Source organism: Equus quagga, chromosome 15 (genome assembly GCF_021613505.1).
Source record: "Equus quagga isolate Etosha38 chromosome 15, UCLA_HA_Equagga_1.0, whole genome shotgun sequence".
Classification (NCBI taxonomy): Eukaryota; Metazoa; Chordata; class Mammalia; order Perissodactyla; family Equidae; genus Equus; species Equus quagga.
The window spans coordinates 89599638-89620798 of NC_060281.1; the positions used below are offsets into that span (position 1 = coordinate 89599638).

The 21161-nt window shown below is 38.7% G+C and overlaps 1 protein-coding gene across 2 annotated transcripts in view; it reads left to right on the plus strand.

Annotated features, from left to right (window-relative positions):
* Positions 1-21161, plus strand: part of MAPK1 (mitogen-activated protein kinase 1) — a 96935-nt gene that overhangs the window by 40742 nt on the left and 35032 nt on the right. For both annotated transcript variants that reach the window (XM_046641136.1, XM_046641137.1), the window contains exons 2-3: positions 14887-15069; positions 17290-17479. In XM_046641136.1, coding sequence (XP_046497092.1) covers positions 14887-15069; positions 17290-17479 — 373 coding nt within the window. The remainder of the gene's footprint in view (positions 1-14886; positions 15070-17289; positions 17480-21161) is intronic.

The window sequence follows — 21161 nt, forward strand, 5'->3', positions numbered from 1 at the left end:
CAAATTTATCCAATCTCTGCGCTATCTGGAGCACATTTTCTAGAGAGATTGCATATGTGTTAGTGGCATCAGATTTTCAGCTGTGCTACCTACAGTATGTTGGTGCATTGATTGTTAAAATAATGTGAAATTATGATGGTTTTATAGCTAAAGTTACTTTAGACTAGCTTTTATTTGCTTACTTAATGGTTTGCACCCTCTAAAAAACTTTTGCACTGGTTTTCTTTGGTAAATTAGGAGAGAATCAAGCTAAAGTAAGGCATATATTTTCTTTTAAAGCAGTCATTTGTGTTATCTACCTACTTATTTTTGGAACATTAATTTGGATCAGTCTAACTTACGTAGCATCTGAAGACAAGTTAATTTTTATCTGTGAAATGAAGTACTGTAGTTTTGTGTTCGGATAATTAAAGTTCACCAAAATGGGTAGCTTAGAGAACAGCTTAATAGCTTTCCCTAAAAATAACCCATTCACAGTTGATAGGTAGCATTTTAGTTGCTTAACAACGTGTACAGTATGTGGTGCTTGTTCCTGATAAGATACCTGCTTTATTTAGACAAACTTTATTATCCATAAATATTATTGAGCCTCTGCTGTGAAATGACTATAATGACAGGGGACAGGGAGGATAGGAAGAAAACCTGAACATACCAGAACTTTTATATTTATATCAAAGCCTTAGAAATGACTGTGGAAGGCTGGGCATTTGTTCTGATGCTACTGCCATTGCTCAAAACCTGTTTGGAACATTTCCGCTGGAATTGCCTTCAATAAGAGCATAGGAACCATGAAAGAAAACCAACCCCATAATTTTGTAGCACAGCTCAATTTTTTAAAATCACTTTTTGAGGTATAATTTACATACAATAAAATGTACCTCTTCTATGTGCACAGTTCAGTGAACCTTGGCAAATAGGTATACTTGCATAACCACCACCACAATAAAGATACAGAACGTTGCATAACCCAGCCAGCATCCTTGTGTACCTTTGTAGTCAGTCTTCAACTCAGGCAGCCACGGATCAGCTTTCTATCACTGTGGGTCAGCTTTGACTTTTCTAGAATTTCATATAAATGGAGTAAAAAAATCTGTGCTCTTTTTGTTTTGGCTTCTTTCACTTAGCATAGCGTTTTTCAGATTCATCTTTGTCATTGCATTCGTCAGTAGTTGGTTGTTTCTGGTTGCTGAGTACTTTACCCTTTCCTTGTTGATGGCTATTTGGGTTGTCCGGGTTTGCAACCATTATGAATAAAGTTCCTCCAAACATTTATATACAAGTCTCTGTGGACATATATTTTCATTTCTCCTTACTAGATGCGTAGGAGTGGAATTGCTGGATTGCACGATAAGTGCATGTTTAAATATTTGGAAACTGCCAAACTGTTTTCCATAGTGGTTGTACCATTTTGCAGTTCCACCTGCAGTGTATGAGAATTCTAGCTTTTCTCCAACCTCATCAACACTTGGTGTGGTCAGTCCTTTTCAGCCATTTTAATGGGTATTTGGCTTTAATTTGCATTTCTCTTATGATTCATGAGCGTCAGTCATCTTTTCATGTGCGGGTTTTTTTTTTTTTTCTTTTTCTCCCCAAATCCCCCCAGTACGCAGTTGTATATTTTAGTTGTGGGTCCTTCTAGTTGTGGCATGTGGGACGCCACCTCAGTGTGGCCTGATGAGCGGTGCCATGTCGGCGCCCAGGTTCCAAACCAGCAAAACCCTGGGCCGCTGAAGCAGAGCGCAAGAACGTAACCACTTGGCCACGGGACCAGCCCCTTTTCATGTGTTTATTGTCATACAAAGAGTGTGTCTATTCTTATCTTTTGCCTATTTTTAACGTTGAGTTGCTTGTCTTATTTTGAAGTTGTAAGAGTTTTTTATATATATTCTAAATACAAGTCCTACGTATGGCAAATATTTTTCTTGCATCTCCACAGCTCATTTTTGCCCTTAATGGTATTAGCTGGCTTGTTCACCCATCTCATCCATCAGAACCCGCTGGGCACCTTTCCTTTTCAGTCTTTCTGACTCCTCCTGTCTCCACTGTTATCACTTCTGTACATCCAGGGGCTTTACCATGCCCCTCAGAGGTATGATTGTTTTTCTTTTTCTTTTTTAAATTATTTTACTGGCTTGGGAGAGCTGCTGGTTTATAGTGCCATTGGTACTAAAGTCCTGCAGTGAGTGGCATGGTTTCACACAAAGAACTGACCTGCTTAAAATGCCAGTTCTGTGTTTGTTGCTTAGTCCAAGCTGCTGTCATCTCTCACTGGTGCTATTGCAGTGCTTGAAATGGCTTCTTCTTTTTCTTTTTTTAATTCATTCTTCATATCACAGCTGGAGAGATCATTTAAAAATATAAATTGGGCACTTTTAGTTCCCAGCTTAAAGTGGAAGTGCACTTAAGAGAAATCTTTTTTTTTTTTTTTTGAGGAAGATTAACCCTGAGCTAACTGCTGCCAATCCTCTTTTTTCCGAGGAAGACTGGCCGTGAGCTAACATCCATGCCCATCCTCCTCCACTTTATACATGGGACGCCTACCACAGCATGGTGTGCCAAGCGATGCCATGTCCGCACCAGGAATCCGAACTGGCGAACCCCGGGCCACCAAAGCGGAATGTGCATGTTTAAACCGCTGCGCCACTGGGCCCGCCCCAAGAGAAATCTAAAATCCTTAGCCCAATTGCTGGGTCACTGCCTGTTTCTTCGGCCTCATCCTGAGCTGTGCTGTTTCTGCTTGGAGCACTCCGGCCACAGTAGCCTTCTTTTGGGTCCACAGATACTCTGGCCTAACCCCTCCCTGCTCAATAGAATACTTCTCTCTGCCACTCTTCAGCCTGGCTAATCCCTGCTCATCCTTCAGCTCTCTGTTTTAAATGCCCCTTCCTTTGAGAGGAAGAGCCTTCCCTAAGCCCCTCATTTAAACCAGCTTCTCTAGTTATCAATGATAACATTAATTACATCATTTGCATTTTTCCTTAGCATCCATCATAATTTATGTGTTTATAAGATAGTCATAAATTAATATCCAATATATAAATATATATTAATATATACGTCTCTTTATATTTCTCCTATATTGTATAAAGTGTATGAGAGCAGGGAGCTTTCTGTTTGCACTGCCGTATCCATAGCACTTAATACAGTGTAGATGATTAATAAATATTTGATGAATAAATAAAATTGATTTTAACATTTTAATGTTTTAAAAATTATTTGATGTGCCTCCTTTAAGATCCCAAACTGACATTTCTTTCTTGAATACATTCTTTCTTTGAATACAAACTTCTGTGCTAGTTTTCTGTCTCTCCCATTTCCAGCAAATGTGTAAATTGCCCTAATAACAAGAGTTCTTAATCTTCTTTTGTACCATGGATCCCTTAGGCAGTCACTGAAACCTGTGGCCCCTTCTCGGATTAATGTTTTTAAATAAATCAAATAAACTGTGTAAGATTACAAAGGAAATCAGTTATATTATTGAAATACCACTTATTTATTTATTTATTTTTAAGATTTTTATTTTTCCTTTTTCTCCCCAAAGCCCTCTGGTACATAGTTGTATATTTTTTTAGTTGTGGGTCCTTCTAGTTGTGGCATCTGGGATGCCACCTCCTCATGGCTTGATGAGTGGTGCCATGTCCGTGCCCAAGATCCGAACCGGCGAAACCCTGGGCCGCCAAAGCAGAGCATGAGAACTTAACCACTTGGCCACGGGGCCGGCCCCTACCACTTATTTAATATTGAGAAAATATGCCTTTAAACTATGAGAAAATGATTTAATAGATCTAGACGTTTCTCATCCTTTATACTTACCACCAAAAACACTCCTAATAATCATTATAGGTATGGTAGATTTAGATTTAGGCTGCTATCAATCATTTTTTGTAAAACAAAACCCTGAAGCTCCTAAAAATCCTATTTTTTAAAATATTTTTAATGTACTTTAATCGCTACTGAGTACTCATCTACCTCATATATAATATATTTTATACCAAAAACATAAGTTTTGACACACGGGGAATGAGACTTGAAAGTATGACGTTAACCACGTTAACTGTTGTTCCTTTTTACAGCACAGTAAATATGACCTTGAAAGGAGGAGGTGTGATTAGGAGTAGATGATGTGGAAAGTGTGCAATATAAGCCAGCTGTGTGGAGCAGCTACTCAAATCCCACGGCATAGACGGTTTGTGTGAGAATGCAGAAGCTGTACTGAAACTGTGGCTGCAGGGGTCAACTTGGCTCACTGCTTCCTGATCTTGGGTGGCCACTGCCAGCACCAGAGAGTGCTTAATAGTGCTGAGATCCCTACTGTCAGGGCCTCCGACAGACCCAGATGTATCCAGAGAAAAGCAGGTATGTTCAGGATGGCAGGGGGAAGTATTAATGTGTGGCGACATAAAGAAACACCACCAGTGAAAGGAACTATCCCGCAAAAGTAAAGCTATTCAAATGAATAAAGTCTTAAGAATACAGTTTCTTAAACTCTAATAACCAAATAACTAGAAATCCTGAAATTTTTAAGTAATGCTTTTTTAAAGTATAAAAGGTACAGTTTTCATACAGCAATATGGAGAAGGCCATTTTTTTCCCCTCCACGTATTTTTTTCCCCTAAACAAGATTGCTGCTGTCAGTCCTAGCTGGCAAACAGCAGTAGATTTGAAATGGCTCTTCTGTTTCTCAGAGTCCAGAATATATAAAAGCATTCCTATGTGTCCAAGTGGGAATCTGAAAATAACTGCTTGCTTCTGTGTTCTGAAGGATGAATATAATAAGTATCTGACTGCAGCCACTTGGGGCTAATACTTGGACATGAGAGTAAGTTTTCATTCCCTGTTGTAATGACAGTCTCTTTCAGTTATTAACTGATCCCTGTTGCTTAGTTTTAAAACCAGTGCTGAGAGAGCATTTGTATATTTGTATACAAATATTTTTTCTTAGCATCCATCATAATTTATGTGTTTATAAGATAGTCATAAATTAATATCCAATATATAAATATATATTAATATATACGTCTCTTTATATTTACATTTATATACATTTGTATATTTCTTTTTTCCTTGATATTAACACTTTTATAGAAATAAGTATTTACTGTTCCTCAGATTTTGTACATGTGAAGGTGTTAGACTCCAGTTAGATCTATGTTAAGCCACTTGATCTTCTCCCACGGCTCACTGGTGCTGTTTTCCCTTAAGCCCAATCTTTTTTCTCTTTGTGTTACATTTTGGCTAGTTTCTATTGCTGTGTCTTCTAGGTCCCCAGGTTTTTCTTCAATGTATAATCTATTCCTAATTCCATTGTATTTTTTTCAATCTCTAGAAATTCAATTTGAGATTCTTTGATGTGTGGAGTATATTTATAATAACTTTTAACTTTCTGGTCTACTAATTCTATCATCTCTCTAACTTCTGGGTCTGGTTGGTTTTTTCTTTTTCTTTCTTTCTTTTTTTTTTTTTTCTTTGCTTTTCTGTTTATGCATCATATTTTTCTGCTTTTTTGGATATTGATAACTTTTGATTGGACATTTTGGATTTTATATTATTGAGTGCTAGATTTTTTTGGTATTCCTTTAAATAATTTTAGGCTTTTTTTCTGGGATGCAGTTAAATTACCTAGAACAGTTTGACCCTTTCAGAGTTTGCTTTTAAGCATTTTTAAAAGGGGAGTCCAGAATAGCCTTTAGTCAAAGACTAGTTTGGCCCCAGTACTGAGTCATTACCCTTCTGAGGACTCACCTTTTTCCCTGTGTGTTAGGAGTTTTTTCCCCTCCAGGTGGTGGGACGGGAACTGTTCCCAGCCTTGTTCCACATGGATTAGTCCATCTGCTCCTTTCTGGTGGCTCCTTCCTCACTCTTAGACTTTTATCATGCGTGTGCTCTGATCATTACTCAGCTGGACACTCCAAGGGTCTCCCCAGCTCTCTCTGACGTTCTGTCCTCTCCAGTACTCTGCCCTGCGAATTCTGACTGACTTCAACTCTCCAGACCTCCAATTCTGTCCTCAATCCAGGGAGACTGCCAGGCTCCATTTAGGTTTCCTTGTACTGCCTGTTGTTGGATGTTAGAAAACTGTTGTTTCATACATATCATCTGGTTTATTGTTTGTTTGGGTTTTTTCCTGAGAAAGATTTGCCCTGAGGAAGATTGTCCCTGAGCTAATATCTTTGCCAGTCTCCCTCCATTTTGTATGTGAGTCACTGTTACAGCATGGCTGACAAGTAATGTAGGTCCATGCATGGGATCCAGTCCCGCAAACCCAGGCCACCAAACCAGAGCATATTGGACTTAACCACTATGCTGTGGGAGCAGCCCCTATTGGCTGGGTTTTTTTTTTAGTTGTTTAAGGTAGGAGAGTAAATTAGCCCCTGTTCTTTCATCATGGCTAGAAGCAAAAGCCTGCAGAGATATTTAGAACTTTAGGGACTCACTAGAAGGTCAAGTTATTTCCTTATTTTAAGCTGTCTTATCTTACGTAACCTATACTTCATTGTTTGTTTTGTCCTCCCAATGGAATAGAAATGGTAACACAGAAGACAATTTAAATTATGTTTTAAATCACTCATGGTCCCATTATCTTATCTTGTATTATAAATTGCCTCCTAGATAAATATTTTTAAGCTGCAGTCTATTTTACTTTGAATCTTACCTTTAGTTAATATGATCTTCATACTTAGTTTAATAGCTGCACAATGACCTATTATATTAATATTCCATATGTATTAATCCTTATGTTTGGCAATACAGGCTTTATTCTTTTAGTACAAAGAACAGTAAATATCTTCATATGTCATCGCTATTCTTAAGGATGCTCAAAGGGAGAAAGGCAGGTGGGACGATGTTTTATTCATTTCAATCTACAATGAGTATTTAGGCTATATTAGGTATTTAGTAAGTGTCTGTCAAATGATTGATGTGGAGTTTAACTTATAAAGTTCAATTAGGTAAACTTTTCAGTTACCTTTTTAGGAATAATTTTATTCTATCAAGCATTCACCTTAAAGTAGCTAATTATGAAATGTTTATGTTTCTTTCTACTTATTAAGTTAAGCCCATATTATCTACATGCTAATTACTTCATCAGTTTTAGAGGTATCATTTAGTAGAATACCTTTTTCAGATAAACTTTTATGTTGGAATAATTTTAGGCTTACAGAAAAGTTGCAGAGATAGTACAGAGGGTTCCCGTATGTCCCACCCAGTTTCACTTTCTCTTGATGTTAACATCTTCCATTACCGTAGTGTGTTTATCAAAACTGAGAAACCAATGTAGGTATGTTGTAACTAAACTTCAGACTTCATTCATAAATTGCTTTTCCACTGATTTCCTTTTTCTGTCCCCGGATCCAACCCAGGATACCACGTGCACTTAGTTGTCATGTCTGCTTTGTCTCTTCCCGTCTGTGACTGTTTCTCACTCTTTCTTTTCATGACCTTGACAGTTTTAAGGCATACTGGTCAAGTATTTGGTGGAATGTCTCTCAATTTGAGTTTGTCTGATGTTCTTTTTATTGTTAGACTGGGGTTATGGACTTTGGAAAAGAATACCACAGAGCTGAAATGCCCTTCTCCTCTCCTATCAGGGGGTTCACAATATCCATGTGACATTATGGTGGTGTTAACCGTGGTCACTTGGTTGGGGTGGTATCTGCCAGACTTCTCCACTGTTAGAATTACTGTTTTTTTCTTTCCAAATTCTTTTCTTTGAAAACAAGTCAGTGAATTCAGCTCTCCCTCAAGGTGTGCTGAGTGGGAGAGATTAAACTCCACCTCCTGGAGGGGAGTGTATGTACCCATATTATTTGAAATTCTTCTGTCAGGAAGGCTTGTCTCGGGGCCGGCCCCGTGGCCGAGTGGTTAAGTTCGTGCACTCCGCTCCGGCGGCCCAGGGTTTCACCTGTTCGGATCCTGGGTGCGGACATGGCACTGCTCATCAGGCCACACTGAGGCTGCATCCCACGTAGCACAACCAGAAGGACCTGCAACTAGAATATACAATTATGTACTGGGAAAGAAAAAGAAAGAGAGAAAGAAAATTAAAAAAAAAAAGACTTGACTCTTCCCCATTTATTTATTTATTTATTCAGTCAGTCATTTATTCATGTTAGTATGGACTTATGTATATTTATTTTATACTCTGGGTTAATACAGCATTATTTATTTTGTTGCTCAAATTGCTCCAACTTTGGCCACTGAGAGCTCTTTCAGGTTGGCTCCTTTGACGTGCCTTCATTTTGTTTTTTGAGCACTTCCTTACTTTCTGGCACTATGCAATGCTCCAGGCTCATCTTGTATTTTTCCTTCCCTTGCCTCTCTAGAGGAGGCTTGGTTTCTTTTACTGAAGGGGGTTATTTAGAAACAAAGATCTGGGCACTGGATATAGTAGAATACTTTCAGCCCTCTGATATTAAATATCTGAAAAATGTTAGTAAATTAACTTTAGCAGAAGTATACAAAGTATCCAGGTGATTGCCAAAACCTTTTCAACACAAAACAATTAACCTTTCAGTCAAATGACGGTCCTTCCCTTAGCAAACTTTAAATGCATCATGATACATAGTTGAGTATCAAGCAGGGCGGGGCGGCGAGCCCCCACTGGTCTTCATTGCAGCTTATGCCATATTCTTTCCTGGCTTTGAAGCCTGGCTCAAGATTACATTTGCAGGATCCTTGGGCCGCTGGGAAGGATGTGCAGCCCAGAGGTCATTGGTATTTGAGGTATTTGGAGGATGGGGGATAAGACAAATGGTGCTTCAGGTCTTGACAACTCAGCATGAGCACTACTGGTCCTCCCCTCTTCACTTCATGCCTTCCAAACCCAGCCCTCCTCATGTTTGCAAGGCCTGAGTCAAGAATACAAATGGAGCCTCACATACCATATAAATTAAAGTGAGAAACCTTAAATATAATGTAGTGTCTCCTTATACCATGACAGATATACCTTCTTTCTTTTTAAGATTGGCACCTGTTGCCAATCTTTTTTTTTTTTTGCTTTTTCTCCCCAAATTCCCCCAGTATATATAGTTGTATATTTTAGTTGTGGGTCCTTCTAGTTAGGGCATGTGGGACGCCACCTCAGCGTGGCCTGGTGAGTGGTGCCATGTCTGCACCCAGGATCTGAACCAGCGAAACCCTGGGCCGCTGAAGTGGAGTGCGTGAACTTAAGCACTTGGCCATGGGGCCAGCCCCCAGATGTACCTTCTTAAAGACCTGGAAGATCAAATTCAAATTGAAAATTCTTGGGCTTCTTAGAGTTTGGTACCCGAAGTTCAAGGAGAGCAGGCCTCCAGCATAGCCCTCCTCTCTTCGCAGCCCCAGCGTTTTGCCCCACCATGAGCTTGAGCTTTTGTGCGTGGACACCCAGCCTGACAGTCTTGGCACAGTGCTGTCCTACAGATAGCTGCCCTCTGGCTGCCCCTCCGGGTGAACACACTGGAGGAGCATTCTGCTCTCAGCAGAGCCGCCGTGCAGGAGGCCTGCATGGCCTTGGAAGCAGACTCAGGAGATGGGGCATTCTGAGGCTCCTGACAGGCCTGATCCCCAGACCCTGTGAGCACCTCTTTGTGAGGAGGAGCATGGCTGGGTGAGGGCCAGCGGTCTTCATAGATGTCTTGCTTTTTTCCTCTCCGTGTGTTTCCTCTTGCCTTTCTTTGTGCTCTTACTCCTCTTTCAAAAGTCTGCTCATCCTTCAGGGTATGATTTCTATAGGCCTCCTCCTCTCTTAATCCTCTCCTTAATACCCTTATTTGGATTTAATCTACCCAGCTTCTCCTGGTCTTTCAGAAGTACTTTACTGTAATAAAGACAGTGTGTGTTGTCTGTTCCTGTCTCCTTCCCTCACTAAATTGCACGCTTCTTAAGAGCAGGATCACTGTTTGTTTTTGCCACCAATCCTAACATGAAGTCTCACAAAAGGGAAGTGCTTGACAAGGGCTGCTTGAATCTACCACAGCTCTGGCATCACACTTGTGTTTTTGTGGTAACCCTATCAAAACAGGAAATGAAGTTAGTTTAGCATGACTTGTTCATAATTGACTCATGCTGCTTCCCTTTTCTTCTCTAAGTGATCACAAAACGTCTCTTAAATAATCTACTCCAGAATTCTGTGGGCTTCTACTTCCACATTTACTGGTCAAATATGTTTCTGGGATCTGTCTGTTCCCACCCATCCCAACCCTGTAATCAACCACGTATTCAGGGAGCCCCGGTTCCTTTTTTCAACTGTTCTTGAGAAGTAATTGATAATACAATATACTGCACATACTTAAAGTGTACAATTTGATACGTTTCGACATATTATACACCCATGAAACTATCAACACAATCAAAATAATGAGCTTATTCATCACCTCCAAAAACTACCTAGTTTCCATTTGTGTAGTCCCTCCCCCTCACTAGCCCCAGGCAACTCTGCTGATCTGCTTTCTGTCCCCGTAGATTAGTTCACATTTTCCATGAATGAAAGTGTTTTTCTTTTGGTCTTTTTTCATTCAGCATAATTACTTTGAGATTCATCTGTGTTGTTTATATCAATAGTTCATTGCTTTTTATTGCAGAATAATAGGACTCTATCTGTTTTGAGAATTGGGCGTGCTCACCTCCAGCCTTGGCCTCCTCCCATTCTCCACAATGTATGGATCTCAGAGTAGAATTCATCTGGCACTTGAGGCTGCGTTTCTGTAAAATGACTGCTCTCCATAGCTTGGGCTCCTCAGGGGCAGGCTGTTAGTTTATGATCTTTGTATCCTGTTAGAATAGTCCTCAGTGCATAGAAGGTACTAATCCACTGCTAGATAAATAGGCCCCCCCTTTATTCAGGGGGGTATGTTTGCGTCTGTTTTAAATAATATGCCCAATTCCACTTTTAAAGATTGTTCTCTCAGGTGGAAACAAGGTTAAATAAAGATATTTTGTGTCTTTTCCCAATAATTATTCTTTATTTTTCAAGTATTTTTGTATTGGTGGGAATTCTAAAATAATTATGCTTTCTCCTTTAAAGGATATTCTAGCATTCCATAGGTTTTCTCATTTTTTAAAATATATGTTGAAGAGATCCATATGATTCTTCAATCAAAACAGCATAAAGAAGTATACAATGAAGGGTTCTGCCCGCCTCTTTGTCGCACTCCAGCCTGGTATTCTGTCCCTCCACTACCACTCATCTTACTTCCTTGTGTATCCTTCCAGATTTTCTCTATGCAAACACAAGCAATGTTAATATATATCTTACTTTCACTCTTTTTTAGAAAAAAGAAAGCATGTATCTACTGCTGGACCTTGCTCGTTTTTTTTTTCCGCTTGGTAGATCTTGAACATCTTTCCATGTCGTGCTTTTTTTTCAGTTGCATAGTATTCCACTGTATGGATACTCCTATTGATGACCTCTTTTTAAAATTAAACTTTTTGTTTTCTGATAATTGTAGAGTTACGTGCAGTTATAGGAAATAACGCAGAGAAATCCCGGTTTCCCTCAGTGGTAACATCTCATGTAACTATAGTACAGTACCACACCTGGGGATTGATATTGATACAGTCTGCAGAGTTCTTCAGATGGCACTAGTTTTATATGCACATTTGTGTGTGTTTAGTTCTGTGCAATTTTATCACATAGGTAGGTTCAGATAATCACTACCATTCTTTTTTGACATCTATTTAAATGTTTAATTTTTTCCTCAACGTGGTTTTTACCCTTGATTTTAAAAAATTAAAAAAATTTAATTGTAGTAAAAAAGAGTGTAAAATTTACCATTTTAACCATTTTTAAGCTACAGTTCAGTAGTGTTAAATATATTCACATTATTGTGTAACAGATCTGTAGAACTTTTTCATCTTGCAAAACTGAAACTATGCTTAAACACCATGTCCTCATTTCCCCGTTCCCTCAACCCTTGGTAAACACCATTCTATTTTCTGATTCTATGAGTTTGACAACTTTAGATACCACACGTGAGTGGAATCATAGAGTATTTGTCTTTTTGTGACTGACTTATTTCATTTAATTTCCTCAAGGTTCATCCATGTTGTAGCATGTGATAGAATTTACTTGTTTTTTAAGGCTGAATAATATTCTAACGTGTCTATATACCACGTTTCCTTTATCCATTCATCCATCAATGGACATGCGGGTTTGTTTTACTTCTTGGCTATTGTAAACAGTGCTGCGGTGAACATGGGTGTGCCAATATTGCTTCAAGATCCTAGTTTGAATTCCTTTGGATATGTAATCCCAGAAGGGAGATTGCTGGGTCGTATGATTCTTCTATGTTTAATTTTTTGAGGAGTTTCCATACTTTTTTCCATAGTGGCTGCACCATTTTATATTCCCAACAGTCCATGAAGGTTCCAACTTCTCCACATCCTCTCCAACACTTAGTATTTTTTGGTGGTTTTTGGATAGTGGTAATCCTGATGGGTGTGAGGTGATACCTTGTTGTAGTTTTGATTTGCGTTTCTCTAATGATTAATGATGCCAAGCAACTTTTCATATGCTTCTTGGCCATTTATGTTTCTTCTTTGAAGAAATGTCTGTTTGACATGATGTCTGATTTTTAATGTTTTTTTAATTGAGCCATTCTTGAATTCCTAAGATTAAATAGTTTGGATATAATGGATTATTATTATAATGTGCTGTCAGACTATATTTACTCATTTATTTTTTGTTGATTTTCAAGCTTATGCTTATAAAAAAGATTGGTCTTTAGTTTTGGTTTTAGTTCTTTTCCATTATCATCATCCGTTTTTATTTTTTTATTTATTTTTGACGATTATTTACCTTAAGGGATGAGTTAGGAAGCTCTTTGCATTCTTAACCTTGAACAATTTGTTCAACCTTGAAATTTTGTTTTTGAAAGAGCAAGTCTATCAAATGAAAGAAAAAATGTGAATATCTAAAATTAATCCAGCCAGAGACTGTGTAGTCACAGATTGGGTTAAGATTCCAAACTGCAACCATAAGTTGTTTACAAGAAAGACATTGAAAGCAAAAGCTGTAGCATGACAGTAGTTGAGGGAGAAGAGAGTGGAGCAAAGATTAAATTCTTAGAGAAAAAAAGAAAACAGGGTTGGTAGCGATTTTAAAACAATATGATTTTTAAACAAAACTAGGAGACACCAGAAAGTCCATGGTAAAAAGTATACCAGTGAAATTTATTTGCTGAGTGTTAGAGCAATAAGAAATGAAACAAAACTGAGAAATCGAAGGAAAAGTGAGCAAATAATAGAGTTGTTGTGGAAGAGTGTAAAAACTCTTTGTGGTCACTTGTATGGCAGGTTGTGTAAACCAAAAAGACAGCAAAATGGAGAGGTGGGACAGACCCAACTCCATGGCCAGGGTCACGGCTGCTTTTCACGTGCGAACCGATGAGGAGGATTTCCTGACTTCTCACTGAAAGGGGTCATTTGGTTATTATTTCATCCCTGAGTGTTGAGACAATTGGAGGGGCATACTGACTATACGCGCCCCTCCCGCCAACATTCTTGTTCCCGAGAGCAAATTTATGACCATGTTTGCTGTGTTTCAGTAAAACTAGAAATTTCTAATGTTCATTTTAAGCCAGTACTTTACAACTATTTTAACCTGTATTGTCTTTTGTTGAGCTCATGTTCTTTCTATCATTTGAATTACCCAGAAAGAATTTTAATTTCTAAAAATAGTTATTCTGAATATTGAATAAACTTACTTGAGTGACATATCCCTTTGCTTGAATGATATACCTGAAAATCAGTGGTTTAGGCCTTCATGCAGCAAACCAAAGCAAAATAAAATATGAGTAGTGATTCTTTTATTGAAGGAATTATCTTTCATTTCAAAGTATTGGAGGCACCTGAGTGCAATGTATTAATGGTGTTATGAGAGAATTGAAGCTGAGAAACACAAGGTTCCTCCTACAGCATAGTTTTGTGATGGAGTCAGACAAATGCATCAAAAATTCAAGGAATAAGTAGATTGATAAATACCATTGTAGAAGCATAAACTTGAGAATAAATTTATTTTACTGTTTCATTTTTCTAGCACTTATCCTGAGGAAACAAGAAGCAGTGTCTTACTGCCTGTCATTGTTATTTCATTGCTTCAGTTGATGGACCAGATGTTGATACTTATTAATACGAAAAGCTCTTATGGGAAAGATTCAATAGAATATTGATCCTAAAGATAGTAATAATATTCAAGATTAGAATTCATCACAAAATTGAAGATATAATTATTACTTCTGCTTGGAATTCTATAAAGTCAGACCTTAAGGACAGCTTGGAAAGAACTGGGTCCTATGTAACAGCTATGAAAGTAGTTTCTGAAGAATGCTTTATAAATTGTGTTATGAGACTATCCAAACATCTTAGTTAAATTTCTCGGAAAAAAAGAAAGAGTCATGTCATTTTGCAAGTAAAACAAAGTCGATGCAGGCAATCAAGGCATCCTCTTGGGTCCATTTTTGTTAGGGATAAAGATGCGCTTGATGGTCATTTGAATGTTTCTGCTGAGTCTGAGGAATCTGATACAACAGTAAGAAGTTGGAGGCAGAAATGAGTACTCTCACCAGAATGCAGTTGCTGTTAAAAACAGTGGGAAAATGTTTTTTTTTTCTGTGTGAGGCAATAAACCCATGTTTCTGGGCTTATGAAAATGGGCATCCACACATTTACCAGGGACTGGGCCCTCTGTTAAGTTTGAGGTTCAGAATGTGCTACATTATGCCAGCTGCATCCTCCCTAGCTTGAGGCCTTTTTGTGGATGCTATATATGCTGCCTTCACGTGTATGAAACAAGTATTTACCCAGAGTGCTAAATATTTAATACTTTTACCAATTTGTATTCTTTCTGCCAGGATGTTCTGAGAACTGTTTTTAATGCCATCTCTCTCCCCTCCCCCCCCTTTTTTTTAGCTCTGCTTATGATAATGTCAACAAAGTTCGAGTAGCTATCAAGAAAATCAGTCCTTTTGAGCACCAGACCTACTGCCAGAGAACCCTGAGGGAGATAAAAATCTTACTGCGCTTCAGACATGAGAACATCATTGGAATCAATGATATTATTCGAGGGCCAACCATCGAGCAAATGAAAGATGTGTATCCTTTTGAGACAGCTGACTCCTGCGCGCTCACCTTACTGATTAATGTAACTTGAAATGTCCCGGACTCATCAGAGTAAAGGAGAAGTATATAAAGCACATTTAAGAGGAAATTGTAATCTATTTGCCATTTACTATCCTACTTGCATCATTTAAATTTTTCCTATGATTAATTTTTCAGTTGTCAGTAACTATTTTTAGTGTCTTTTTGGCAAATCCAGCATTTTCTGTGTCAGTTTCAGTAAAGATTTCCTTTAAGTTTAGTTATGGAAAATCTTGGTGAACACTTTTTCCAGTGATCTGGGGTATGGTTTGTTCTGATGGTGAAAAGGAAAAGCAAAGAGCAGTAGACTAAGAAAATGGGTGCCCTGGATGGCACCTGGTCAAATCCAGACTGTCCTGATCTTAGGCAATGTCATTTCTCCTCTAGGCCTCAGTTTTCTCATCTTTAAAATTGTGCTAGTCCTCGTTATCTTTAAGGCCAACTCAGCTCTGAAATTATGTTATTAACTATGACCAACATTTAGATATTGGGAGTAAGGAGGTCCCGAGGATCCTGCCTGGGTAGAGGCTACATTTGAAAGAGAGGCATTATGTATATTGAAGAAGATCTGCCAGAAGAAAGTTACGGTTTGACTGGGACAGCATTCCTCCCTGTCCGCCGAGTTTGCATTCTGCCCCTCCAGGGAGAGGCAGCTCCTTGTCTCTAGGCAGCCCTCGCCTTTTTTTTTTTTTTTTGAGGAAGATTAGCCCTGAGCTAACATCTGCTGCTAATCTTCCTCTTTTTGCTGAAGAAGACTGGCCCTGAGCTAACATCCATGCCCATCTTCCTGTACTTTATATGTGGGACGCCTATCACAGCATGGCTTGCCAAGCAGTGCAATGTCCGCCCTCCAGGATCTGAACTGGCGAACCCCAGGCTACTGAAGCGGAATGTGTGAACTTAACTGCTCCACCACCAGGCCAGCCCCAGCCCTTGCCATTTTTAAGCAGCTCTGTTACCAAGTTATAGTGATATTTTAAGTGAAATGCCTCCTGCCACTACCACCTTTTGTCCTACTTTACGTTTTGCCGTGAAAATCAGGTCTTTTTTACCTGACAAGTTTTCAACTCATGTTTCCTTTGAATCCATACTGTGTCTCATCTAGCACAAATCTGTAGGAGACCTACACTAATATTTACACAGAAATGAATAAAAGAAATGCAAAAATTTCTAATTAAATAATGTTATGGTTAAGTTAAAAACTCAAGGCTTTTATAATTTAATTTTTGTAAGAGCAAAGTTAGCCGTAGCTAAAATTGTAGATGCTTAGATACATGGATAGGCAAAAAGCAAGAGGAGCAAAACTAGCATAAGCCCCTCTTAGCCTGACTTCCTCATAGTCTTATTTATTTATGATCTTAACGTTATTTGAAGAGTTAAGCAAATAAACTGAGGGTTGAATTTCCTAGGAGGGTGTTCTAGGCCTGTGTTTTCAAAAGTTTTGTGGTTGATTTTTGAGGAGAAGGAGGGGAAAAGAAGTAAAAGAATGGTGATATACAAGTTGTTTCTGGACCAGAGACAGAAGGGGAGTGTATGATGCTTGCTTGCCACCACACTCTTCCAGCCCTTTCCAACAAGCCGTGGAGGGCTTTTGTTGATGGTGGGCAATATGGAGAACAAGGAGGTTGAGACTTCAAGAATGGCCAATATTGGGCTACCCCAGTGGCACACCGGTTAAGTGTGCATGTTCCACTTCTCAGCGGCCCGGGGTTCGCCAGTTCGGATCCCGGGTGCAGACATGGCACAGCTTGGCAAAAGCCACGCTGTGGTAGGCGTCCCACGTATAGAAAGTGGAGAAAGATGGGCGTGGATGTTAGCTCAGGGCTGGTCTTCCTCAACAAAAAGAGGAGGATTGGCAGTAGTTAGCTCAGGGCTAATCTTCCTCAAAAAAAAAAAAAAAAAAAAGAATAGCCAGTATTTTTATAACAGTCTGTTTCAGGTCTCAATCTAGGCCCACAATGGCAGGTATAATGCCTTTTGTCCCACAGGACCTAAAAAGGAATCAGCTACTTCAGATTCCTTCCATAAATGTACACCAAGATTTCATCAGTTTCTCATTTTCCTCGTGGGCCTCATGACTTAGTGGATTATCTGGGGGGGAGAGTTCATTTTGTTTTCAGTGCTTTTGTAAGTGTGACCAGCTATTTGATCTGTTACCTTAACCTGCGCAAACAGATATATAGTACAGGACCTCATGGAAACGGATCTCTACAAACTCTTGAAGACCCAACACCTCAGCAACGACCATATCTGCTATTTTCTTTACCAGATCCTCAGAGGGTTAAAATATATCCATTCAGCTAACGTACTGCATCGTGACCTCAAACCTTCCAACCTGCTGCTCAATACCACCTGTGATCTCAAGGTCAGCCAGGTTATTTACTCTTAGGGTGATATATATTGAAAAAACTCTTTTATTGGGGCATATTTATATTTATTGTTATTCATATTTAAAATTATACCAGAAATACATGAAAACATTTTTATGGCCCAAAAAAGCAAGTAAAGATTGCTAGTTCTCCTCTTCTTCTCTATCTCATTGCTCCTTCCTCTCCAGAGGTAACCACTATAACAAATTGGTGTGTTTTCTTCCAAAGTTTTTTTAATGTTCTTACATACACATCATGTACTTTTATACTTATAAATAAGATTCTCTGCATTATTTGTAAGTTAAAAAGTCATCTACTTCATTGATGACCTTTTTCTTTAATAAATTTTATATAAAGAACACTCAGAAAACCGCAGAAAAACTTAACCTCAATGACTTTAATACCTAAATAAGGCATTCCAGTAAATAGGGAAATCCTAGATACTTTACAGTTCTCACACTTGTCTTTAAAGTGGGCAGCATTTATATATATATATTTCTGTTTTAATAGGTAGCAGAGCTAAATAAGGAGGCAGATCTACAAATGTCTTAGATATGATGAAGGAATGTGGATTCAGTCTGATAAAAATGCATGTGGATTCAAGACGTAGATAAATGAAAAGACATCCCACGTTCATGGATTGGAAGACTTAATATTGTTAAGATGACATTGCTCCCCAAATTGATCTACAAATTCAGTGTAATCCCTATCAAAGCCCCCGGTGGCTTTTTTGCAAAAATGGACAGGCTGATCCTGAAATGCATATGGAAAGTCAAGAGACTCAGAATAGCCAAAACAATTTTATAAAAGAACAGAGTTAGAGGACTTACACTCCCTGATTTCAAAACTTACTACAAAGCTATAGTGATTAAGACAGTGTAATATTGGCATAAGAGTAGGCATATAGATCAACAGAATAGAATTGAGGGTCAGTAGATAAACCCATATGTTTATGATCAACTGATTTTCGATAAGAATGCCAGGATCTTTCGCTGGGGAAAGAGTAGTCTTTTCAGCAAATGGTGCTGGGATAGTTGGATAGCCACATGCAAAAGAATGAGATTGGGCCCCTGCCTCACACCATATACAAAAATTAACTCAAACTGGATCAAAGACCTAATTTAAGAGGTAAAACTAGAATACACTTAGAAAACACAGGAGTAAATCTTTGCAATTTTGTGTTAGGCAAAGCTCCTAGACATGACATCAAAAGTATAAGGTACAGAAGAAAAAGAAAAACTGGATTTCATTAAGATTAGAAACTTGTGTTACAAAGTACACCATCAAGAAAATGAAAAGACAACCCATAGAATGAGATAAAATATTTGTAAATCATGTATCTGAGAAGAAACTTCTATCTAGGATATGTGAAAAACTCTTAAAACTCAACAATTAAAAGATAAATAGCCCAGTTTAAAAATGGGCAAGAGATCTGAATAGACATTTCTCTAAAGAAGATATACAGATGGTCAAATGAGTACATGAAAATATGCTTGACATCATTAGTCAGTAAGGATATGCAAATCAAAGCCACATGAGATACCACTTCATATGCACTAGGATGGCTATAATCAAAATGTCAGGTGATGAGTGTTGGTGAGGATTCCACTCCTAGCTATATACATAAGTGAAATGAATGCACACAAAAGCTAGTGCAAAAATATTCATAGTAGCTTAATAGCCCAAAAGTGGAAATAATTTGAATGTCCAGATGATGATGGATAAATAAAATGTGGTAGATCCAGACAATGGAGTAAAAAGGAATGGAGTACTAATACATGCCACAACATGGGTGAATCTTGCAAACAGTATTATGTAGGTGAAAGAAGCCAGTCATGAAAGACCACATACTGTATGGATCCATTTATATGAGATATCCAGAGTAGACAGATCTGTAGAGACAGAAAATACATTAGTGGTTCCTAGGCCTGGTGGGACTGGGGAGGAATGGGTAGAGACTGCTGAGGGGTACTTTTGTGGTTTCCTTGTGGTTTCTTTTTGTGGTTATAAAAATGTTCTAAAATTGGATAGTAATAATGATTGTATAACTCTGTGATTATAATATCAAAAACCACTGAACTGTATACTTTAAATGGGTGAATTGTATGTGAATTTATATTTCAATAAAGCTGTTTAAAAAGTGCATATAGATGTATAGCAATCATCATTTCTTGGACTTCAGTTCAGTAGACACTCCTGTGAGAAGCCCTGTCAGGTATACCTGGCAAAGGAGATGAGTGTCTACCCCTGAAATCTGAAAAGAGGTCAGAAATCTGATAAACAGTATGTGATTGTAATAATATCAGCTGTAACTGAGATACTGAAAAGAATGGTGTGCAAATGCAAAAGAGAGAGGTGAGTTAGTTCTGGCTGGGGCTGAGAGAGGCGTTAGGAAGAAGGTGGTATCCATGCTGGCCTTTAGAGATGGGCAGGCCAGTGGCTATGTTGAACATAGGGTATCATAGCCAGAAGGAACAGTAGAAATAAAAGTAAGAAGGTAGGGACTAGTGCACAAACACTGAGCGCTGCTCTGTGTGGCTGCAGCTTTGGGTGAGTAATAGGGAGTCGTTGACACTAAGCTGGAGAGGTTGGTTGGAAGTAGATCATGGAGAACCTCCTGGAACTATCTATAAAAAAGGCAGTGGGTTCTGTCATCATGTGGTCATCTTATTCGCTGTCATTGAGTGTTTAAAACAAGGTGGCCAACATCCTGTGAATGTTGTAGAGGCCAGGTTCCTACGTGAGATACGGTTGGGTCGGACTCTGTCACCTCTTAGGATCCTTCTGAGTTAGATTCATGTACTTTCCACAAGGTACGTAGCCAGCTTCTTTCCCTTGGGTCTGTGCAGCTAAAAGCCAGGCAGGCACGAAAGGAATGAAGCTACTTTTAGGAATGGCTACACTTTGTTGGCTCTTAGTGATTTTCTTGAAAAATTACAATGAATATTTTTATGTCTCCTAGTGCTTTTCTTTTTTCCTTCCGTTGCTTATCGTCACAACCCTGTTATGGCAGGTTGCTTCTGTTAGGTTTTGGAGAGAGATTCTCAATATCTTAAGTATGTAATTTTTCTGGGAAAGGTTGTCTCTTACTTTGCTTTGAAAATATGCTCATCCTTAAGAAGAAACAAACAGAACCAAACTGCTTTGTCTATTGTCTTCATTGTTTGTGAACTTTTTCCTTGGGCCTTTTTGTGTCTTTACCTAGGGCTGTTTTATTCACTACTCACCAAAATTTACACCCACACTAATGTGTGTGTGTTGTTGGCCATCTGCACAATCTAGGCATTGTTTTCAAAACCCAATTGAACACACAGACTCAGAAACACAATAGGATATTTTAGATATTTGCAGCAGTACAATTCACCACATTTTAAAAATATACATATGAGGTGTGCATCATTCACATGAATATAAGTGTTCAAGAGAGAATCTCGTTTCAAAGATGAGTATGGTATGTCACTAAGTCACTGGTTTGTTGTGGTGAGCATGTCTGAAAGGCAGGACAGGTAGGTGGCAGTTCAGGTGCATATATGAGTGTTGAGAGAACGCTACCGGGGAGAAGAGTCTTTTCTGCTTGAGCTCCGGAATCGCTGTACACCCGTCACATGCTCAGTACCGTGAGATGACCTTGATGCCCATCCCCCAGGCCCCTCTACCTAGAAAGTTTGTAACCTGTGG